Source organism: Somniosus microcephalus, unplaced genomic scaffold, assembly GCF_052327205.1.
Source record: "Somniosus microcephalus isolate GS21.2 unplaced genomic scaffold, FLI_Smic_1.0 unresolved_chr7, whole genome shotgun sequence".
NCBI classification, from domain to species: domain Eukaryota; kingdom Metazoa; phylum Chordata; class Chondrichthyes; order Squaliformes; family Somniosidae; genus Somniosus; species Somniosus microcephalus.
This window is the reverse complement of record NW_028225185.1, coordinates 16538182-16561513: the sequence shown is the minus strand read 5'-3', so window position 1 is coordinate 16561513 and position 23332 is coordinate 16538182. Positions and strand designations below refer to the sequence as shown.

General features: G+C 50.6%; 2 protein-coding genes across 2 annotated transcripts in view; both read right to left on the bottom strand.

Annotated features, from left to right (window-relative positions):
* Positions 1-5386, bottom strand: part of adam15 (ADAM metallopeptidase domain 15) — a 135675-nt gene extending 130289 nt beyond the window's left edge. The window contains 2 exon segments of the mRNA XM_085978274.1: positions 5127-5166; positions 5262-5386. Coding sequence (XP_085834400.1) covers positions 5127-5166; positions 5262-5386 — 165 coding nt within the window.
* A 549-nt stretch (positions 5387-5935) lies between these two features.
* The window catches only part of dcst1 (DC-STAMP domain containing 1), a 92881-nt gene continuing 75484 nt past the window's right edge, over positions 5936-23332 (bottom strand). The window contains exons 13-16 of the mRNA XM_085978728.1: positions 19325-19441; positions 13953-14095; positions 10312-10425; positions 5936-9283 (exon numbers count right to left, since the gene is read on the bottom strand). Of these exons, the coding sequence (XP_085834854.1) occupies positions 9032-9283; positions 10312-10425; positions 13953-14095; positions 19325-19441 (626 nt within the window). The 3' untranslated portion in view covers positions 5936-9031. The remainder of the gene's footprint in view (positions 9284-10311; positions 10426-13952; positions 14096-19324; positions 19442-23332) is intronic.

The window sequence follows — 23332 nt, the reverse complement described above, 5'->3', positions numbered from 1 at the left end:
GTGCCGATCAAGCGGGCTGCTTTGTCCTGGATGGTGTCGAGCTTCTTGAGTGTTGTTGGAGCTGCACTCATCCAGGCAAGTGGAGAGTATTCCTCCTGGGAACCATAAGGACAGGAGCCTCCATGGCTACAAACATACCGAAATGATGGGTAGGAAAAGAGCAGCTGATAAATCAGGCCTGCCCCACACACCATAATGGCCGCAGCATTGTGATGAGACACTAGCATCACCAAACCCTCGATTAGATTCCAGCCTGTAACTCACTCCCGGGTATCTGTTATTCTATATATAAACCCCCCCGAACCCCTCGATTAGATTCCAGCCTGTAACTCACTCCCGGGTATCTGTTATTCTATATATAAACCCCCTGAACCCCTCGATTAGATTCCAGCCTGTAACTCACTCCCGGGTATCCGTTATTCTATATATAAACCCCCCGAACCCCTCGATTAGATTCCAGCCTGTAACTCACTCCCGGGTATCCGTTATTCTATATATAAACCCCTCGAACCCCTCGATTAGATTCCAGCCTGTAACTCACTCTTGGGTATCCGTTATTATATATATAAACCCCCCGAACCCCTCGATTAGATTCCAGCCTGTAACTCACTCCCCGGGTATCTGTTATTCTATATATAAACCCCCCGAACCCCTCAATTAAAGGACTGGAAGTGGAATATGAAGGTAAGCATGCAGGTGCAGCAGGTGGTTAAGAAGGCAAATGGTATGTTGGTCTTCGTAGCGAGAGGGTTTGAGTACAGGAACAAGGATGTCTTGCTACAGTTGTACAGGGCCTTGGTGAGACCGCACCTTGAGTATTGTGTGCAGTTTTGGTCACCTTACCTGAGGAAGGACGTTCTTGCCATGGAAGGAGTGCAGCGAAGATCCACCAGGCTGATACCTGGGATGGCAGGAATGACGTATGAGGAGAGATTGTGTCAATTGGGCTTATACTCACTGGAGTTTAGAAGACTGAGAGGGGATCTCATCGAAACCTATAAAATTCTGTCAGGTCTAGACAGACTAGATGCAGGAAGGATGTTTCTGATGGCCGGGGAGTCCAGAACCAGGGGTCATAGTCTAAGGATAAGGGGTAAGCCATTTAGGACTGAAATGAGGAGGAATTTCTTCACCCAGAGAGTGGTGAACCTGTGGAATTCTCTGCCACAGAGGGCGGTGGAGGCCAGTTCATTAAATATATTCAAGAAGGAGTTGGATATATTTCTTGAGGCTAAAGGGATATGGGGAGAAGGCAGGGACAGGGTACTGAATTTGGATGATCAGCCATGATCTCATTGAATGGCGGAGCAGACTCGAAGGGCCGAATGGCCTACTCCTGCTCCTATCTTCTATGTTTCTATGAAGGGACATTAAGGGTCATTGCTGTTCTGTAGCCTGTGCAGCACCGAGTGAAGCCATGGGGCCAGAAATTGGTGAACGGGGCTTGCCACGCGTGCAAGCCCCGTATATGCACTTACCCCGCGCTACTGCCGATCAGCTCCAGGGACGCCTGGACTTGGTGTTTGAAAAAGAAGAATCCCGGTCAGCGTATGACGTCACGCCGCCCAGGAGTGCAGCCAGCGCGAAGCCAGGAGCGTGCAGTGCAAGTGAGACACGCCCCTTGAGGTCTCAGTTTCACTGGACACGCCCCCAATGTTTCTGTCAAGCTGCTAAGCATTTTTACATGCAAAGCAGCAGTTTAAATAGGTTTTTGGAAGTTTTTTGAAGATTTTGGTAACTTTTATAAACTTTTTAAAATGTTTACATTATTTTGAGTAATCTGAAGTAGTTTTAAAGAGAATTAAAGCAATTTAAAGACTTTTAAAAGCCCTAAAAGAATTTTTTTAATTCCATTTATTTATTTAGCAATGTCGTCGTCATACGTGTCTTCACACTGTTCCCTTTGGGGAACTGTATGAAGTGGTGGAAGGATTTATGGCCATGATTAACGCTCATTCCGTGACCGTAACCATCTTTGAACCAGCCATTAGGGCGGTTAGTCCTATGGCGGGAGGGTTTTACGGGCTCCCACAAGCTATACAAGGAGGGGGGGCCACCCACACCCACGGACGCAAATATCCCACTGGATGTCAACCCAGAATTTAGAGCCGGAGCTCCGACTCCACTTGCCGGGACTGTCTGGAGCGGGGTTCGAAACCCTACCCTGATCTGGCCCAGCGGCGGGGATCCTACCGCTATGACAAAGGCCCAATCCGATTAGCAACGTGAAATGGCAGCATAGGGCTCCAGTCACGGGGAGGGAAAAGGCGCAGGAAACGTATGGGTGTCACCTTTTGTGCGGAGTGGGCCTTTTGCGTAGCAGTAAGCATCCCCGCCGCTGGGCCAGAAGGAGTAGGGTTTTGAACCCCACTCCAGACAGTCCCGGCAAGTGGAGTCGGAGCTCCAACTTTAAATTCTGGGTGGACATCCAGCGGGATACTTGCGTCCGTGGGTGTTGGTGGCCCCCCCCCCCTCAGATGGGTTGTGGGAGCCCGTAAAACCCTCCCGCCATAGGACTAACCACCCTAATGGCTGGTTCAAAGATGGTTACGGTCACGGAATGAGCGTTAATTACGGCCATAAATCCTTCCACCACTTCATACAGTTCCCCAAAGGGAACAGTGTGAGGATACGTACGATGATGACCTCTTGCGCAATGCACCTCCTTGGACCCTCAGTCGCAGATGCGAGGGGGCAAGTCGTGCAATTGTTAAATTTTTCATTTTATTGACATGTAAAATGTTGGCCCAGTAATTCCCTTCCAAATGCGCGAGTACGGTCGGGGTACTTACGCATCTGGCCGGATGAAATGCCGGTTTTCAGCATGCACAGTGCATGTGGGGAAAACCAGCATTTCCTGTCCTCTGAACGAAGGGGTTCAGAGGCAGAACGCGTGCAACTGCACAGGCAGCGCGTGCGCAGTATAATTCGCCGCTTTCATTAATGCTTTCAGTGAGGTCAAGTCATTACAACTTACACATGAAAAAAGCATGGGTACAGTTCTTCCAGAGGCTGCGGAGGAAGATATTTATTATCGTGGAGCTTCTGAAAGTATGTATGTCTGTATATATTCCTTTGCGTGTTATGTATATATTCCTTTACTTATGTGTATGAATGTATTATTTAATTATGACTTTCAGAGAAAGTAACTTATTGGAAAATCATAATTAAAAACATACATTCATACACATTAGTAAAGGAATATAAAACATACATACATATACATAAAGGAATATATGTGGACATACATACATAACTCATTCTCACATTCCATTCACACAGCCACAATTGCTCCTTCTGCCTACCGTTCTGAAAACCCTTTAAAAAAAAAAAATTTTAACTTTAAAACTTACTTAAAATTTCTTAAAATAACTTCCCTCCCTTTCCCAAACAAAAATATTGCATTTCAGAAGCTCCACAATAAAATATATCTTCCTCCGCAGCCAATGAACAACTTTACACTTGCTTTTTTCAAGTGTAACTTCTAAGGACTTACCCTCACTGAATCCATCATTGAAATCCACAAAGTTCACTGCGCAAGCGCTGCCTGTGCAGTCGCACGCGCTGTGAATAGACCTCGGGTCTGGAAATGCCGGCGTTCCCCGCATGCGCTGTTCCTGCTGAACGCCGGCATTTCCAACGGCCAAATGCGTGAGTACCCCGACCGTACTCACGCTTCTGGCCGCGAATTTCTGGCCCATGGTGTTCTGCTCTCCTGCAGATGTCAGTGTTCTGTGCTGATTGCCCCTCAACCACCTCCCTGCACCAGTGGCTATTCTCTGTAAGGCACTGTGTGGGACATAGTGACCGAGTGAGAACAATAGGAGTATTAAAAATTCTCCCTCGCGCAATGAACGCTTCACCTTTTCACATGAGGTACATCTGTAGAAGAAGCAAGTCTCAGTATCAGGATCCCTGTAACTAATTTAAGGATTAAAGAATTGTAATTAAACGGGAAGGAAGTTCAGAGGGAATATTTTTAGCCAGATTAATTTGATACCAAAAATATCTTTACCAATTTTTTTTTAAATGTCAAGTTACGAAAGACTTGCATTTCTCCAGCGCCTTTCACGACCTCAGGACGTCCCAAAGCGCTTCACAACCAATGAAATACTTTTTGAAGTGTGGTCACTGTTGTAATGCGGGAAACGCGGCAGCCAATTTGCGCACAGCAAGCTCCCACAAACAGCAATGTGATAATGACCGGATCATCCGTTTTTAGTGATGTTGGTTGAGGGATAAATATTGGCCCCAGGACACCGGGGAGAACTCCCCCTGCTATTCTTCCAATGGTGGCCATGGGATCTTTTACATCCACCTGAGAGGGCAGGTTTGACGTCTCGTCCGAAAGACGCCCCTCCGACAGTGCGGTGCTCCCTCAGTCCCGCCCCTCCGACAGTGCAGCGCTCCCTCAGTGCTGCCCCTCCGACAGTGCGGTGCTCCCTCAGTACTGTCCCTCCGACAGTGCGGCGCTCCCTCAGTACTGCCCCTCCGACAGTGCGGCGCTCCCTCAGTACTGCCCCTCCGACAGTGCGGTGCTCCCTCAGTACTGCCCCTCCAACAGTGCGGTGCTCCCTCAGTACTGTTCCCCCTGACAGTGCGGTGCTCCCTCAGTACTGTCCCTCCGACAGTGCGGCGCTCCCTCAGTACTGCCCCTCCGACAGTGCAGCGCTCCCTCAGTGCTGCCCCTCCGACAGTGCGGTGCTCCCTCAGTACTGTCCTTCCGACAGTGCGGCGCTCCCTCAGTACTGTTCCCCCTGACAGTGCGGCGCTCCCTCAGTACTGCCCCTCCGATAGTGCGGCGCTCCCTCAGTATTGTTCCCCCGGATAGTGCAGCTCTCCCTCAGCACTGGCACCGGGAGCGTCGGCCTGGATTTTGGGCTCAAGCCTCTGAAGTGTCGACTCGGACCCACAGTCAGACACACAAGCACACACAGACATACAAAAGCAAGATACTGCGGATCCTGGAAATCTGAAATAAAAACAGAAAATGCTGGGAACGCTCGGCAGGTCAGGCAGCATCTGTGGAGAGAGAAGGAGAGTTAACGTTTCAGGTCGGTGACCTTTCGTCGGAACAGTTGTACATTCAAGCACAAACACCCCCATGGTAATGTGAACACACGCACAATCATGGAGACATGCACAAGCACGCAGATGTACAAGCACCTGTCAAAAAAGACAAAAGGCACGTTTGGTAACAAACCTCTGGTTTATTCACTAACTTTGAACACGTAACACAAACCTTGGCACCTGGTGCGTACCCTTCCCTCCTGACAGCATGATCTTGGATTCCCACCTTTTCCCCAGTCTCGGCCAGCCGACAATTAGAAGGGGGTCCTGTTTCTTTGAGGTGGTGCCTGGAAGCTGGGAAGGTCTCGATGATCATCCCCCCTCGGCTAGCCAACGGCCGTGTGTTGAGCGAGCGGGATCGAGGCCGGCGGAGGGCGTGTGAGGGGGGGGCGCAGCAGGCGGGGGAGGTGCCGTTTTCAATAGAACTGCTCAACATTTTGGGAGTTTACCCGCCTGTATCTCTCGGAGGCGTTCTTCATCTCCTCGACGGCTGGGGGCAGTTACTGCTTCTGTTCAAATTGACCTTTTGGTGCTTGGAACAGCTACATTATCTTTAGCATTTTGTATTAATTATTGGCTGTCCAGAAGATATCCGGGTAGGGTCTCTCGGCCTCCTCGATCGCGGAGGCTCTTAAATGTGGGCAAAACATGGTGGTATAACAGGAGCTTCCCAACTGCCTTCATGTCCAAGGATATATACGTCTTACCTAGAAGTTCATCGCGGAGTTAAGACGGAAAGGCAAATCTAGCTTCCACCCGCTGCCGTTCTCACAGGCCCCATATCGCCTGGTTGCTATGGGTAACCGAGCATTTCCCACCCCCCCCAGGCTCCGTTCCCCCGCGGCCCCCCCCCCGCCACCTGTGTTACAATGGGTAACCCCATTGCCTGCGTTGTTTCACTGGGAAGGCCCGACACCACCTGCTCAGGGCCTCTGGAGGTGGGCTTTGAATATGGTCTCGCCAGTGACACCCACAGCCCAAAAACAAATTTAAAAATTCCCTCCTCGGCCCCATTTCCCCCGGTTGCTATGGGTAACCAATCCATCCCATTCTCCCAGGCCCCATTTCCCTGGTTGCTATGGGTAACAAACCCGTCCCATTCTCCCAGGCCCCAGTTCACCGGTTGCAATGGGCAACCAATCCATCCCATTCTCCCAGGCCTCAGTTCCCCAGTTGCTATGGGTAACCAATATTTCCCATTCTCCCAGGCCCCAGTTCCCTGGTTGCAATGGTTAACCAATTCCAATCTCCCAGGCCCCAGTCGCTATGGGTAACCAAACCATCCCATTCTCCCAGGCCCCAGTTCCCTGGTTGCTATGGGTAACCAAACCATCCCATTCTCCCAGGCCTTTTTCCCCAGTCGCTATGGGTAACCAATCCCAATCTCCCAGGCCCCAGTTCCCTGGTTGCTATGGGTAACCAATCCCAATCTCCCAGGCCCCAGTTCCCTGGTTGCTATGGGTAACCAAACCATCCCATTCCCCCAGGCCCCAGTCGCTATGGGTAACCAAACCATCCCATTCTCCCAGGCCCTAGTTCCCCGGTTGCTATGGGTAACCAAACCATCCCATTCTTCCAGGCCTCAGTTCCCCAGTCGCTATGGGTAACCAAACCAATCTCCCAGGTCCCAGTTCCCTGGCCATTATGGGTAACCAATCCCAACCTCCCAGGCCCCAGTTCTCTGGTTGCTATGGGTAACCAATCCCAATCTCCCAGGCCCCAGTTCCCTGGTTGCTATGGGTAACCAAACCATCCCATTCCCCCAGGCCCCAGTCGCTATGGGTAACCAAACCATCCCATTCTCCCAGGCCCCAGTTCCCTGGTTGCTATGGGTAACCAAACCATCCCATTCTCCCAGGCCTTTTTCCCCAGTCGCTATGGGTAACCAATCCCAATCTCCCAGGCCCCAGTTCCCTGGTTGCTATGGGTAACCAATCCCAATCTCCCAGGCCCCAGTTCCCTGGTTGCTATGGGTAACCAAACCATCCCATTCCCCCAGGCCCCAGTCGCTATGGGTAACCAAACCATCCCATTCTCCCAGGCCCTAGTTCCCCGGTTGCTATGGGTAACCAAACCATCCCATTCTTCCAGGCCTCAGTTCCCCAGTCGCTATGGGTAACCAAACCAATCTCCCAGGTCCCAGTTCCCTGGCCATTATGGGTAACCAATCCCAACCTCCCAGGCCCCAGTTCTCTGGTTGCTATGGGTAACCAATCCCAATCTCCCAGGCCCCAGTTCCCTGGTTGCTATGGGTAACCAAACCATCCCATTCCCCCAGGCCCCAGTCGCTATGGGTAACCAAACCATCCCATTCTCCCAGGCCCTAGTTCCCCGGTTGCTATGGGTAACCAAACCATCCCATTCTTCCAGGCCTCAGTTCCCCAGTCGCTATGGGTAACCAAACCAATCTCCCAGGTCCCAGTTCCCTGGCCGTTATGGGTAACCAATCCCAACCTCCCAGGCCCCAGTTCTCTGGTTGCTATGGGTGACCAATCCCAATCTCCCAGGCCCCAGTTGCTATGGGTAACCAAACCATCCCATTCTCCCAGGCCTTGTTCCCCAGTTGCTATGGGTAACCAATCCCAATCTCCCAGGCCCCAGTTGCTATGGGTAACCAATCCCAATCTCCCAGGCGCCAGTTCCCTGATTGCTATGGGTAACCAATCCCATCCTCCCAGGCCCCAGTTGCTATGGGTAACCAAACCATCCCATTCTCCCAGGCCCCAGTTGCTATGGGTAACCAAACCATCCCATTTTCCCAGGCCTCAGTCCCCCGGTTGCTATGGGTAACCAATCCCGTTCTCCCAGCCCCCATTCCCCATGTTAAGCTGGACAGCTCTCCCTCCTTCCCACCAGAGTTCAGCCCATCCGGTTGTGCACGCAGCGCACCATTTCTTAAAGCGGACTGCCGGGGAATTTCTAAGATAGAAGCCGGAACGAAAGCCGGTTTAGTTATCCAAACAGCAGTCGGTTTTCTCCACAGAATCTCTCGTGTGGCGAAGACATTGGTTACCGAGATTGCCAAGGAACTTTCAAGCAGCCGCAAAGACGACTTCGGAACTCAGACCCCGGGTCCTAGTCCCTTGGCCCGGGCCTTCGCGGCCAGTGGAAAACCTGCTCCGCATCGCCGTCAGGCCCCAACTCCTTCAGGTGGTGAATTAAAAAAAAATAAACGCTCGTGGGGACTTCATCAACCCCTTGGCGAGATGCATCGACCCTCCCTCCACCCTATCATATCGGGGAAGCTCCTGTTAAACGACTGGTCAATTAACGGGAGAAATAATCGTGGGTGAATATATGGGGTAGATGTTCAAGCCCGTGTTCAGACAGCGGCGAGAGCAAGTTCATAATGTCAGCGAGTTGCATTTATGCGGCGCCTTTAACGTAGTAAAACGTCCCAGGGCGTTTCACAGGCGCGATTATCAGACAAAAATTTGACACCAAGCCACATAAGGAGATATCAGGACAGGCGACCTAGCAGCTCAAAGAGGTCGGTTTTAAGGAGCGTCTTAAAGCGAGAGAAAGAGGGAGGCGGGGAGGTTTAGGGAGGGAATTCCAGAGCCGATGGAGGAGACAGGTGAAGGCGCGGCCGCCAATGGCGGAGCGATGGAAATCGAGGGGGAGGCGCGAGAGGCCGGAATTGGAGGAGCGCAGCGATCTCGGGGAGGGTTGTGGGGGCTGGAGGAGGTTAAAGAGATAATGGGGGGAGGGGGGGTGAGGAGGCCACGGAGGGGATTTGAAAACAAGGATGAGAATATTAAACAATTAAGGCCTTGCTTAACCAGGAGCCAAAGCATGCGGACAAGAAAATCAACCCCGTAAGTTACAAAGTCCGGTGAGTAATTCATCCTCAAATTAATGTCCTTGGATCCAAGGGGAAAATGTACCGTTTGCCTTTGCCCGAACCCCTCGGAGGAACGTGAGACGGGGTGGGAGAAGCTGAGTTGACGTCGGTCCCGCATCAGTTTCCGTAGGTGGGATCGTTCTCGGTGTCGCTGCCTTCTGACACGAACTCCTCGAAGGGCATGCAGGCGAAGCAGAAGCGTTTCATGTCCCGCCAGCACGCTCGGCAGTACAAGGCCCCGCACCCAGGGTTGGGGCAGTGGTAGGAGGTCACCGTCGGCCCCTCGCTGCAGACCACGCATCGCTTGCGGACGAACCTTCGGAGCCACGGGCAGGAGCGGTGAAGGGCGCCGGCGAGGCCGCGCAGTTGCTGCGACGAGGAAGAGCGAGTTAAACAGGATTCGCTGTTCAGCATATCTCAAATAGACGCACCTCAAATAACTCTGTCCGACCCACTGTAAATGCCACACTCCTAATCGAGGGGTTCGGGGGGGTTTATATATAGAATAACAGATACCCGGGAGTGAGTTACAGGCTGGAATCTAATCGGGGGGTTCGGGGGGTTTATATATAGAATAACGGATACCCGGGAGTGAGTTACAGGCTGGAATCTAATCGAGGGGTTCGGGGGGTTTATATATAGAATAACAGATACCCAGGAGTGAGTTACAGGCTGGAATCTAATCGAGGGGTTCGGGGGGTTTATATATTGAATAACAGATACCCGGGAGTGAGTTACAGGCTGGAATCTAATCGGGGGGTTCGGGGGTTTATATATAGAATAACAGATACCCGGGAGTGAGTTACAGGCTGGAATCTAATCGAGGGGTTCGGGGAGGTTTATATATAGAATAACGGATACCCGGGAGTGAGTTACGGGCTAGAATCTAATAAAGTGGTTCGGGGGGGTTTATATATAGAATAACAGATACCTGGGAGTGAGTTACAGACTTTAATCTAATCGAGGGGTTCGGGGGTGTTATATAGAATAACGGATACCCGGGAGTGAGTTACAGCCTGGAATCTAATCGAGGGGTTCGGGGGGGTTTATATATAGAATAACAGATACCCGGGAGTGAGTTACAGCCTGGAATCTAATCGAGGGGTTCGGGGGGTTTATATATACAATAACGGATACCCGGGAGTGAGTTACAAGCTGGAATCTTATCGAGGGGTTCGGGGGGGTTTATATATAGAATAACGGATACCCGGGAGTGAGTTACAGGCTGGAATCTAATCGAGGAGTTCGGGGGGTTTATATATAGAATAACAGATACCCGGGAGTGAGTTACAGGCTGGAATCTAATCGAGGGGTTCGGTGGGGGGGGGGGTTATATTATAGAATAGAGGAGTGACGACAAACGGAATAGTTTAACCAGTGGAAGGCTCTCTGCTTACCCAGAGCTGTTTTTTGCGCGCCCTCATCATGATTTTCTTGCGCTGGGTCTCGGCGTACGCTATCCGCTTGCGGAGATACTCGTTGTACAGGAACAGCACCCGCTGTTTCTCCCGCTGTAACGCAAGAGCAGAGCGTCAATCAGGTGCCAAGGTGCAGCGAGTGGCGACATTCCACGGGAGCGGTCTCCCAACGAGGCCAACAGAAAGGTCGGAGCGACAAGGCAGCACCGGCGTGAAGAATCTTAGAATCTCACGGCCCAAGGAGGAAGGCCATTCGGCCCATCGTGCCTATGACGGCTCTTTGAAGGAGCTCTGCAATTAGTCCCACTCCCCCCTGCTCTTTCCCCACAGCCCTGTGAATGTTTCCTTTTCAAGTATTTATCCAATTCCCTTTTGAAAGTCACTATTGAATCTGCTTCCACCGCCCTTTCAGGCAGCGCGTTCCAGGTCACAACAACTCGCTGCGTAAAGAAACATTCTCCTCATCTCCCCCTCTGGTCCTTTTGCCAATTATCTTCAATCTGTGTCCTCTGGTTACCGACCCTCCTGCCACTGGAAACAGTTTCTCCTTATTTACTCCATCAAAAGCCTTCATGATTTGGAACGCCTCGATTAAATCTCCCCTTAACCTTCTCTGCTCGAAGGAGAACAATCCCGGCTTCTCTCCAGTCTCTCCACGTCACTGAAGTCCCTCATCCCCTGGGACCGTTCTGGTCAATCTCCTCTGAAATTACTCTGATAAAGACCAACAGAGACCGGGATACTATAGGGGGGGAAATTGGGTAGCTTTGCGCCTCCTGTTAGCGCCCCACCCGCAAACTTGGCCCGCGCCCCCTGACCTATGTCCGACAGGGTCACGGGGACGTTCTTGCGGACGGGGCGGTAATAATTAAAGGGCAGGTGCCAAGCGGCATTTTTTGGGGGGGTTGCCGCCTGCCAGCACCTGCCTGCTCGGGCCACCTCTTGAGCGCCGGGCTCTATTTCCCGGCACCCCCGCTGCCTGGTGGTCCAGCAGGGCCCCGGTGCGCGCTGCAATACCGCGACGCTATGTACCGACGCGTGTGCCGCTGTTGCACGTAACACCACGATATTCAACGGTACCGTCCCCAAGAGGGAAGGGGTGCGCTCCCGGTAATGCCCCGCCCTGGCGAACATAGCGCCCCGAAGGGGGCGCGACCGATTCTTCCCCCCTATATATTCAGCCTTATCACTTTATTTAAACTGCCCAAGTGCTGTGCCCAATGAATGAGGTGCAGTGCGGAGAATTCATTTTAACCCAGCGAGTTGTTGTGATCTGGAACGCGCTGCCTGAAAGGGCGGTGGAAGCAGATTCAATAGTGACTTTCAAAAGGGAATCGGATAAATACTTGAAAAGGAAAATATTCGCAGGACTGTGGGGAGAGAGCAGGGGAGAGTGAGGCTAATTGGAGAGCTCTTTCAAAGAGCCGGCACAGGCACGATGGGCTGAATGGCCTCCTCCTGTGCTGTGAGAGTCTAATACTATATGACGTAAGAAAACTACTAGGCACTTGGTCGAAGCGTTAAACAAAGCTTTAATCAACTGTTTCACAACACGGAGGTCTAGTTGTGTCCTTCACTAGTTCCTGTTAAGAATGTCCTGCGCAAGCTGGGCCCGTGCCCGAGTATTTATACTCTCCCTGGACAGCGCCACCAGTAGGCCGCTCAGTATTATTTCATAAGTCTTTCTTTCATGAATGACTGATTCATTTGTCACTATATTTATGCAGCCATTTACTACACAGCAAGCTCACATTAAACAGCATTGAGATAAATGAGCAGTGAATCTGTTTTTGCCGGTGTTTTTTTCCGGACGAAATGATAGCCTAGAAGAACTCTCTGTTCTTCATTGGGAAAAGTCCCTGTTCTTCAATATCCACCCGTACAGGCAGACGGGTCCTCAGTGTAACATCTCAGCCGAACGATGGCACCTCCGACAGTGCAGCCCTCCCTCAGTTCTGCCCTGCAAGTGTCAGCCTGGATTGTGTGTTCAGATCTCTGGAGTGGGGGCTCGAACCTACGGTCTTCTAGGTGTCAGCCTGTGGCTCAGTGTTTGAAGACCAGGACCTCAAACCCAGCACTAAGCTCATGGTCTACAGAGCAGCAGTGATACCCGCCCTGCTGTATGTCTCAGAGACATGGACCATGTACAGCAGGCACCTCAAAGCACTGGAGAGGTACCACCAGCCCTGCCTCCGCAAGATCCTGCAAATTCATTGGCAGGATAGGCACACCAACGTCAGTGTTCTCGCTCAGGCCAACATCCCCAGCATCGAAGCTCTGACCACGCTCGATCAGCTCCGATGGACGGGCCACATCGTCCGAATGCCCGATACGAGACTCCCAAAGCAAGCGCTCTACTCGGAGCTCCGACACGGCAAGAGAGCCCCAGGTGGGCAGAGGAAACGCTTCAAGGACACCCTCAAAGCCTCCTTGAAAAAAGTGCAACATCCCCACCGACACCTGGGAATTCCCTGGCCCAAGACCGCACAAAGTGGAGGAGAAGCATCCGGGAAGGCGCCCAACACCTCGAGTCTCTTCGGCCGGGAGCAAGCGGAAGCCAAGCGCAGGCAGCGCAAGGAGCGCACGTCAACCCAAGCACCCCACCCACCCACCCCTTCAACCACCGTCTGCCCCACCTGTGACAGAGACTGTAGGTCCCGCATTGGACACATCAGTCACCTGAGAACTCATTTTTAGTGTGGAAGCAAGTCATCCTCGGTTCCAAGGGACTGCCTAAGAAGAAGCGAAGCACTTTCGCCTCTGAGTCAGAAAGTCGTGGTGTGCTGGGCCCAATATTTATCCCTCAACCAACATCACTAAAACAGATGATCTGGTCATTATCACATTGCTGTTTGTGGGAGCTTGCTGTGCGCAAATTGGCTGCCGCATTTCCTACATTACAACAGTGACCACACTTTAAAAATCTGGGCCTACGTAAGGCTTCAGTCCCACACTAGATGCTTGACTCTTACTCCCCCTTCAGGACAAACAGGAACGGGCCATAGACAATAACGTGCATTTATACAGCACCTTTAACGTAGTAAAACGTCCCAGAGCGCTTCACGGGAGCGATTATCAGACAAAATTTGACACCGAGCCACATAAGGAGATATTAGGACAGGTGACCAAAAGCTGGGTCAGTGAGGGAGGTTTTAAGGAGCGTCTTAAAGGAGGAGAGAGAGGCGGAGAGGTTTAGGGAGGGAATTCCAGAGCTCGGGGCCCCGGCGGCTGAAGGCACGGCCGCCAATGGTGGAGTGATGGAAATCGGGGGGATGCGCGAGAGGCCGGAATTGGAGGAGCGCAGAGATCGCGGAGGGTTGTGGGGCTGGAGGAGGTTACAGAGATAGGGAGAGGGGGGCGAGGAGGCCATGGAGGGGATTTGAACACAAGGATGAGAATTTTAAAATCGAGGTGTTGCCGGACCGGGAGCCAGTGTAGGTCAGCGAGCACAGGGGGTGATGGGTGAACGGGGACTCGGTGCGAGTTAGGACGCGGGGCAGCAGGAGTTTAGGATGAGCTGAAGTTTACGGAGGGCGGAAGTTAAATGCATATTCCTTTTTACAAAGGGAGCCTAATCTAGCCGGAGCCGATACATTCAGGAGCACAGAAGAGGCACGTACCTTCGGGAAACAGAAAGAAACAATGACCCTGCGTAACCTGAAGCTGTAGACCTGCATGAAGCAGAAGAGGATCAGCCCGACCATGGGTATTATGGTGAGGATCACGGACTCTTTCGATATCTTGTGAGGTACAGGGAGGCAATCTGGGGGGGAAAAAAACCAGACACAAAGAATGTAATATTCATCTTAATTTCAGACCTCAAATGGCACCATAACGTGACTGGGGTCATGCCCCCAGAACGATTGCCATGATTGGACCTGTGACCCCCAGTTCCCCAACTGGACGGAGAGAAGTGGTCAACCCCTACTTTTGAGCTCTACCTCACCACCACCTCTCTCGACCCCTCCACGGTCTCTAAATTGTCAGACTGCTTGTCCGACATCCAGTTCTGGATGAGCAGAAATTTTCTCCAATTAAATATTGGGAAGACCGAAGCCATTGTTTTCAGTCCCCGCCACAAACTCCGTTCCCTAGTCACCGACTCCATCCCTCTCCATAACATCTGTCTGAGGCTGAACCACACTGTTCGCAACCTTGGTGTCATATCTGACCCTGAAATGAGCTTCCGACCACATATCCGCAGCAGAACAAAGACCACCTATTTCCACCTCCGTAACATCGCCCGTCTCCACCCCGCCTCAGCTCATCCGCTGCTGAAACCCTCATCCATGCCTTTGTTACCTCTAGACTTGACTATTCCAACGCACTCCTGGCTGGCTTCCCACATTCCACCCTCCGTAAATTTGAGGTCATCTAAAACTCGGCTGCCCGTGTCCTAACTCGCACCGAGTCCCGTTCACCCATCACCCCCTGTGCTCGCTGACCTACATTGGCTCCCGGTTAAGCAACACCCTGATTTCAAAATTCTCATCCTTGTTTTCAAATCCCTCCATGTCCTCGCCCCCTCCCTATCTCTGTAATCTTCTCCAGCCCCACAACCCCCGTCTTGAGCATCCCTGATTATAATCGCTCCACCATTGGCGGCCGTGCCTTCAGCCGCCTGGGCCCCGAGCTCTGGAATTCCCTCCCTAAACCTCTCCGCCTCTCTCTCCTCCTTTAAGACGTTCCTTAAAACCGACCTCTTTGACCAAGCTTTTGGTCACCTGTCCTAATATCTCCTTATGTAGCTCGGTGTCAAATTTGTTGTCTTATAATACTCCTGTGAAGCACCTTGGGACGTTTTACTACATTAAAGGCGCTATATAAATACAAGTTATTGTTGTTGACGAGAAGGATGGGCTTCGCTGGGAGAGTTAGGGGACTAGAGAGATGGGCTTCGATGGGAGAGTTAGGGGACTAGAGGGATGGGCTTCGATGGGAGAGTTAGGGGACTAGAGGGATGGGCTTCGATGGGAGAGTTAGGGGACTAGAGGGATGGGCTTCGATGGGAGAGTTAGGGGACTAGAGGGATGGGCTTCGATGGGAGAGTTAGAGGACTAGAGGGATGGGCTTCGATGGGAGAGTTCGGGGACTAGAGGGACGGGCTTCGATGGGAGAGTTAGGGGACTAGAGGGATGGGCTTCGATGGGAGAGTTAGGGGACTAGAGGGATGGGCTTTGATGGGAGAGTTGGGGGACTAGAGGGATGGGCTTCAATGGGAGAGTTAAGGGACTAGAGGGATGGGCTTCGATGGAAGAGTTAGGGGACTAGAGAGATGGGCTTCGATGGGAGAGTTAGAGGACTAGAGGGATGGGCTTCGATGGGAGAGTTAGGGGACTAGAGGGATGGGCTTCGATGGGAGAGTTAGGGGACTAGAGGGATGGGCTTCGATGGGAGAGTTAGGGGACTAGAGGGATGGGCTTCGATGGGAGAGCTAGGGGACTAGAGAGATGGGCTTCGATGGGAGAGTTAGGGGACTAGAGAGATGGGCTTCGATGGGAGAGTTAGGGAACTAGAGGGATGGGCTTCGATGGGAGAGTTAGGGGACTAGAGGGATGGACTTCGATGGGAGAGTTAGGGGACTAGAGGGATGGGCTTCGATGGGAGAGTTAGGGGACTAGAGGGATGGGCTTCGATGGGAGAGTTAGGGGACTCGAGGGATGGGCTTCGATGGGAGAGTTAGGAGACTTAAGGGATGGACTTCGATGGGAGAGTTGGGAGACTTAAGGGATGGGCTGTGATGAGAGAATTCTGTCTATTCTGGACTCATCGCAACTTCTTCTGCTGTGATTCATTTTTTCCCGAGCACTCAAAGCTATGGAACTCCCTTCCTCAATCAGCCTTATCTTTCTCCGACAGTCTACAGGCTCTTTGAAAACTGCCCTCATACTCCTGGACAAAATACTAGAAAACCTTGTAATCTGAGAGTTGACCCTCCCTTCATTGCTAACCTCCCACCTCTCTCACAATGACACTCTTTCCTCTGTGTCTATTGTCAGCCGTGATTCACTGGGCGGCAATCTCTCTCTCGCCTCTGAGTCAGAAGGTCATGGGTTCGAGTCCCACTCCAGAGACTTGAGCCCATAATCTAGGCTGACACTCCCACTGCAGGAGTGAGGGACAGTGCTGAGGGAGTGCCGCACTGTCGGAGGGGGCAATATTGAGGGAGCGCCGCACTGTCAGAGGGGCAGTACTGAGGGAGTGCCGCACTGTCGGAGGGGGCAATATTGAGGGAGCGCCGCACTGTCAGAGGGGCAGTACCGAGGGAGTGCCGCACTGTCGGAGGGGGCAATATTGAGGGAGCGCCGCACTGTCAGAGGGGCAGTACTGAGGGAGTGCCGCACTGTCGGAGGGGGCAATATTGAGGGAGCGCCGCACTGTCAGAGGGGCAGTACCGAGGGAGCGCCGCACTGTCGGAGGGGCCATCTTTCTAATGAGATGTTAAACCGAGGCCCCGTCTGCCCTCTCAGGTGGATGTAAAAGATCCCACGGCCACTATTGGAAGAAGAGCAGGGGGAGTTCTCCCCGGTGTCCTGGGGCCAATATTTATCCCTCAACCAACATCACTAAAACAGATGATCCGGTCATTATCACATTGCTGTTTGTGGGAGCTTGCTGTGCGCAAATTGGCTTCCGCGTTTCCCACATTACAACAGCGACCATACTTCAAAAAGTACTTCATTGGCTGTAAAGCGCTTTGGGACGTCCTGAGGTCGTGAAAGGTGCGGGAGAAATGCGAGTCTATTTTATTGACATTATGGTGATCATTGCTCCTTTGACCTTTCAAACTCTTGTTCTCCAAATTCAAGACTCATCGCATCGTCTCCCACTCTAACTTGTTCTTTGCTCGGACCTCAAAAGTGTGGGATCTCCTCACCTCCCTCAGTCTTTATAAGAACATAGGAACATAAGATGTAGGAGCAGGAGGAGGCCATTCGGCCCCTCGAGTCTGCTCCGCCATTCAATGAGATCACGGCTGATCTGATCTTGGCCTCAACTCCAGTTCCCTGCCCGCTCCCCGTAACCCTCGACTCCCTTATCGTTCAAAAATCTTCACCTTGAATATATTCAATGACCCAGCCTCCACAGCTCTCTGGGGTAGAGAATTCCACAGATTCACCACCCTCTGAGAGAAGAAATTCCTCCTCATCTCCGTTTTAAATGGGTGCCCCCTTATTCTGAAACTGTGCCCCCGAGTTCTAGATTCCCCCACGAGGGGAAACATCCTCTCTGCATCTACCCTGTTGAGTCCCTTCAGAATCTTATGGGGGAAAAATTCAGTAATGCCCTGTTTGGGGCGCTATTATCGGCCGTGCGCAAAGTTTAGCGCCTGGCGCTAATTATCGCCTCCGACAGCAAACTTGGCTTTTATCACCCCTGGAGGTGATTGGAGCGCTAAATCAGTCGCTACACACCTGTCTTAAGACGCTAACGCCGAGGAGCGAGGCGCTACCTCAGAGCGCTGGCGAAGCTCATGTGATGTCAGTCTGCGATGGAACACAGACACACTGGCGTCGGCCAGTTCTTAAAGGGGAGTTCTGACGAATGGTCATCGACCTGAAACGTTAACTCCGTTTCTCTCTTCACAGATGCTGCTTGACCTGCTGAGTTTCTCCAGCATTTTCTGTTTTTATCTTAAAGGGGAGGGTCGATCTTGCTCTCCATCCACACCCTGCTCATTGCAGCCTTGAATCTCGGCCTGGAGAGACCTGTACATCAAATCTGCTGGAAAGAACAATGGAGAGGCCCAGGGAAAGAGCTCAGAGTGCAGCCCCCACAGTCTCTTCTAAATCAATACAAGGTCAAATCAAAATGAACCTGCAAAGTGCTGCTCAGTCCCCAAAACCCCTTCACACAGCGTTGAATCTCTCCAGAAGTCTCTCTCTCTCTCTCTCAGAATGCGTGGTGCAAAAATGTCACCGACAAAAAAAGGTCAGGAAGCGGCCGCCTTTAAATAGCGCTCCCCCAGTCCCTTCCCGACTGCAAAACGCTCCCCTCAACCTGTCGTTGCTAGCGGCAGGCGGTAAGGCAGGGGGCGCCACTCAATATCCGGTCCAGGGCATTGCGCGCTCGACTGATGTCACGATCTGCAGGCGCAGGAGATCGTGGCGGCAGTGTTTAGCTCCGCCGCAAAATGTCTAGTTAATTTCACAAGTGGCGCAAACATCGCCGTGCCCGGGCGCTAGTTGCTTTGCGCCCCATCAGCGCCCTCTTAAGGCGCTAACGGGAGGCGCAAACCAACTGAATTTTTCCCACTATATGTTTCAATAAGATCACCTCTCATTCTTCTAAACTCCAATGAGTATCGGCCCAACCTGCTCAACCTTTCCTCATAAGACAACCCCTTCATCTCCGGAATCAACCTGGTGAACCTTCAATTCCCCTCTTGAATTGGCACACCTTTAAAAGCCAAGCTTGGCGTCCGCCTACCCTCGACTTGCTGAGTTATCCCATCCTGCTCTTCTCAATCTTGGGGCCGCGCGCCGAGAGGGAGACTTGGCCTTCTTAAATCTTAAATGGCTTTGTATCTGTAAGACTACTGGCGATGCTGCGGTCTGGGATTATGGGGCGGTGCAGCAATCATTTAAAAGCATCTCTGAAGATACTGGAAAGCAATTTAAAAAGTTTTCAAAATGGTTCTGTGATCTTCATGCATTTCGAAATACCAACAAATGAACTTTAGGCAAATGTTTCAAGCAGTTTCAACCCGTCTAATTTTAAAATTGGTTTGAGATGTATTAGAAGGAAGGATGTGCAAAGATTCTCATCCCTTCTTCGTTATGATGGCGTCGGATGTGTTCAGACATAATTCCTCAGTTCTGTAGTTCTGTTAGGTGATGGAATAAAAGAGAATCATTTTTGTCTATCGTAGATTCTTTATTTGGATTCGTTCTTGCTGTGCACAACACTCTTAAGATCAACTAGCTGTTTCCCATCGAAGCCCATCCTTCTAGTCCCCTAACCCCCGTGTACTCACTGCGTTCTCACTTACGCAAGTTGTTGGACTCCATCTTCACATCCACGGTGGTGTTGAAGGCAGAGACGGCCCTGCGGATTAGATTGGCAAGGATGGACGTCCCACCAACCTTGATCTCGAGGTGATGGCTCTCTGCCGGGAACATAGGAACAATGGGAACGTTTATAGGAACATAGGGACAATAGGGTCAATCGGGACATACAGAGGAACATAGGGACATACATAGGAACATAGGGACAATAGGGTCAATAGGGACATACACAGGAACATAGGGACATACATAGGAGCATAGGGACATACATAGGAACTGAGTAGGTCTGATTGGACAACGTTCCTGGGAGGACTGGAGGTAGATAAACAATGGCAAACATTTAAAGATAGAATGACAAAATTGCAAAAATTGTTTATACCAATCTGGCATAAAAGGAAATCTAAAAAGGTGACTCAACCGTGGATAACAGGGGAAATTAGAGACAGCATAAAATCCAAAGATAGGGCGTATAAAATAGCCAAAAAAAGCGCCAGAGCGGAAGATTGGGAACAGTTTAAGATAGAGCAAAGGAGGGCAAAGGGCATAATCAAGAGGGGCAAAATAGCTTACGAAAACAAGCTGGCGGAAAATATAAAAACTAACTCCAAAAGCTTTTATAAGTATATCAAAAGGAAAAGACTGGTGAAAACCAAAGTTGGTCCATTGCAGTCAGATACGGGGGAATATATAATGGGAAATAAGGAAATGGCAGATCAACTAAATGCATACTTTGGGTCAGTCTTTACGAAGGAAGACACAAAAAACCTCCCTGGGATATCGGGAAAAATAGGGACATTGGCAAAGGAGGAACTGACGCAAATCAATATCTCTAAGGATATGGTGTTAAGGAAGCTAAAGGGATTGAAGGTGGACAAATCCCCAGGGCCTGATAACATGCATCCTAGGGTACTGAAGGAGGTGGCCCTAGAGATAGCGGATGCACTAAGGATGATTTTTCAGAATTCATTAGACTCGGGAACAGTGCCCATGGATTGGAGGGTAGCTAACGTTACCCCACTATTCAAAAAGGGGGGTAGGGAAAAAGCAGGTAATTACAGACCTGTAAGCCTTACATCAGTTGTGGGCAAAATGCTGGAGTCCATCATTAAGGATGAAATAGCGGAGCACTTAGCAAATGGGGACAGGATAGGACAGAGTCAACATGGATTTACAAAGGGTAAATCGTGCTTGACTAATCTATTGGAATTTTTTGAGGGAGTAACTGGTAGAATAGATGGGGGAGAGCCAGTAGATGTGGTGTACCTGGACTTCCAAAAGGCCTTCGATAAGGTCCCACATAAAAGATTAGCATGGAAAATTGAGGCTCATGGGATAAAGGGGAAAGTATTGGCGTGGATAGGGAACTGGCTGTCAGATAGAAAACAGAGAGTTGGAATAAACGGCTCATTTTCTGAATGGCAGGCAGTAACAAGTGGGGTACCACAGGGATCTGTCCTGGGCCCCCAGCTGTTCACAATTTACATTAATGACCTGGATCAGGGAGTCGGATGCAGCATTTCCAAATTTGCAGACGACACTAAACTAGGAGGGGGGGTGGGCTCAGAGGAAGAGACCAGGAAGCTCCAGAGCGATTTGGACAGACTGGGCGATTGGGCGGATAAATGGCAGATGCACTATAATGTGGACAAGTGCGAAGTTATCCACCTTGGGTGCAGGAACGGGAGGGCAAATTATTATTTAAATGGCAATAGATTGGGAGAGGGGGAAGTACAGAGAGACCTGGGTGTTCTTGTACACCAGTCACTGAAGGCGAGCATGCAGGTGCAACAGGCGGTCAAGAAGGCAAACGGTATGCTGGCCTTCATAGCAAAAGGGTTAGAATACAGGAACAGGGATACCTTGCTGCAGCTGTACAGGGCACTGGTGAGACCACACCTCGAGTACTGTGTACAGTTTTGGTCGCCTCATCTGAGGAAGGATGTTCTTGCCATGGAGGGGGTGCAGCGGCGATTCACCAGGCTGATACCAGGAATGGCGGGAATGACCTATGAGGAGAGACTATGTAGTTTAGGGATGTACACACTGGAGTTTAGAAGATTGAGAGGGGACCTCATAGAAGTGTATAAAATTCTGACAGGTCTAGACAGACTGGATGCAGAAGGAATGTTTCCCTTGGCGGGTGAGAACAGAACTAGAGGACATAATTTAAGGATAAGGGCTAAACCATTTAGGACAGAGATGAGGGGGAATTTCTTCACTCAGAGAGTGGTGAACCTGTGGAACTCATTGCCACAGAGGGCAGTGTACGCCAGCTCATTAAATATATTTAAGAGGGAATTAGATATATTTCTACGGGCAAAAGGGGTTAAGGGTTACGGAGAGAAGGCGGGGACGGGATACTGAATTAAAGGATCAGCCATGATCTCATTGAATGGCGGAGCAGGCACGAAGGGCCGAATGGCCTACTCCTGCTCCTATCTTCTATGTATCTATGTATAGGGACATACACAGGAACATAGGGACATACATAGGAACATAGGGACAATAGGGTCAATAGGGACATACACAGGAACATAGGGACATACATAGGAACATAGGGACATACACAGGAACATAGGGACATACACAGGAACATAGGGACATACATAGGAACATAGGGACATACACAGGAACATAGGGACACTAGGAACATAGGGACAATAGGGTCAATAGGGACATACACAGGAACATAGGGACATACATAGGAACATAGGGACATACACAGGAACATAGGGACATACACAGGAACATAGGGACATACATAGGAACATAGGGACATACACAGGAACATAGGGACATACATAGGAACATAGGGACACTAGGGTCAATAGGGACATACACAGGAACATAGGGACATACAGAGGAACATAGGGACACTAGGGTCAATAAGGACATACACAGGAACATAGGGACATACATAGGAACATAGGGACACTAGGAACATAGGGACAATAGGGTCAATAGGGACATACACAGGAACATAGGGACATACATAGGAACATAGGGACATACATAGGGACATACACAGGAACATAGGGACATACATAGGAACATAGGGACAATAGGGTCAATAGGGACATACACAGGAACATAGGGACATACATAGGAACATAGGGACATACATAGGGACATACACAGGAACATAGGGACATACATAGGAACATAGGGACACTAGGGTCAATAGGGTCAATAGGGACATACACAGGAACATAGGGACATACATAGGAACATAGGGACACTAGGGTCAATAAGGACATACACAGGAACATAGGGACATACATAGGAACATAGGGACACTAGGGTCAATAGGGACATACACAGGAACATAGTGACATACATAGGAACATAGAGACAATAGGGTCAATAGGGACATACACAGGAACATAGGGACATACATAGGAACATAGGGACAATAGGGTCAATAGGGACATACACAGGAACATAGTGACATACATAGGAACATAGAGACAATAGGGTCAATAGGGACATACACAGGAACATAGGGACATACATAGGAACATAGGGACATACATAGGGACATACACAGGAACATAGGGACATACATAGGAACATAGGGACAATAGGGTCAATAGGGACATACACAGGAACATAGGGACATACATAGGAACATAGGGACATACATAGGGACATACACAGGAACATAGGGACATACATAGGAACATAGGGACACTAGGGTCAATAGGGTCAATAGGGACATACACAGGAACATAGGGACATACATAGGAACATAGGGACACTAGGGTCAATAAGGACATACACAGGAACATAGGGACATACATAGGAACATAGGGACACTAGGGTCAATAAGGACATACACAGGAACATAGGGACATACATAGGAACATAGGGACACTAGGGTCAATAGGGACATACACAGGAACATAGGGACATACATAGGAACATAGGGACACTAGGGTCAATAGGGACATACACAGGAACATAGTGACATACATAGGAACATAGAGACAATA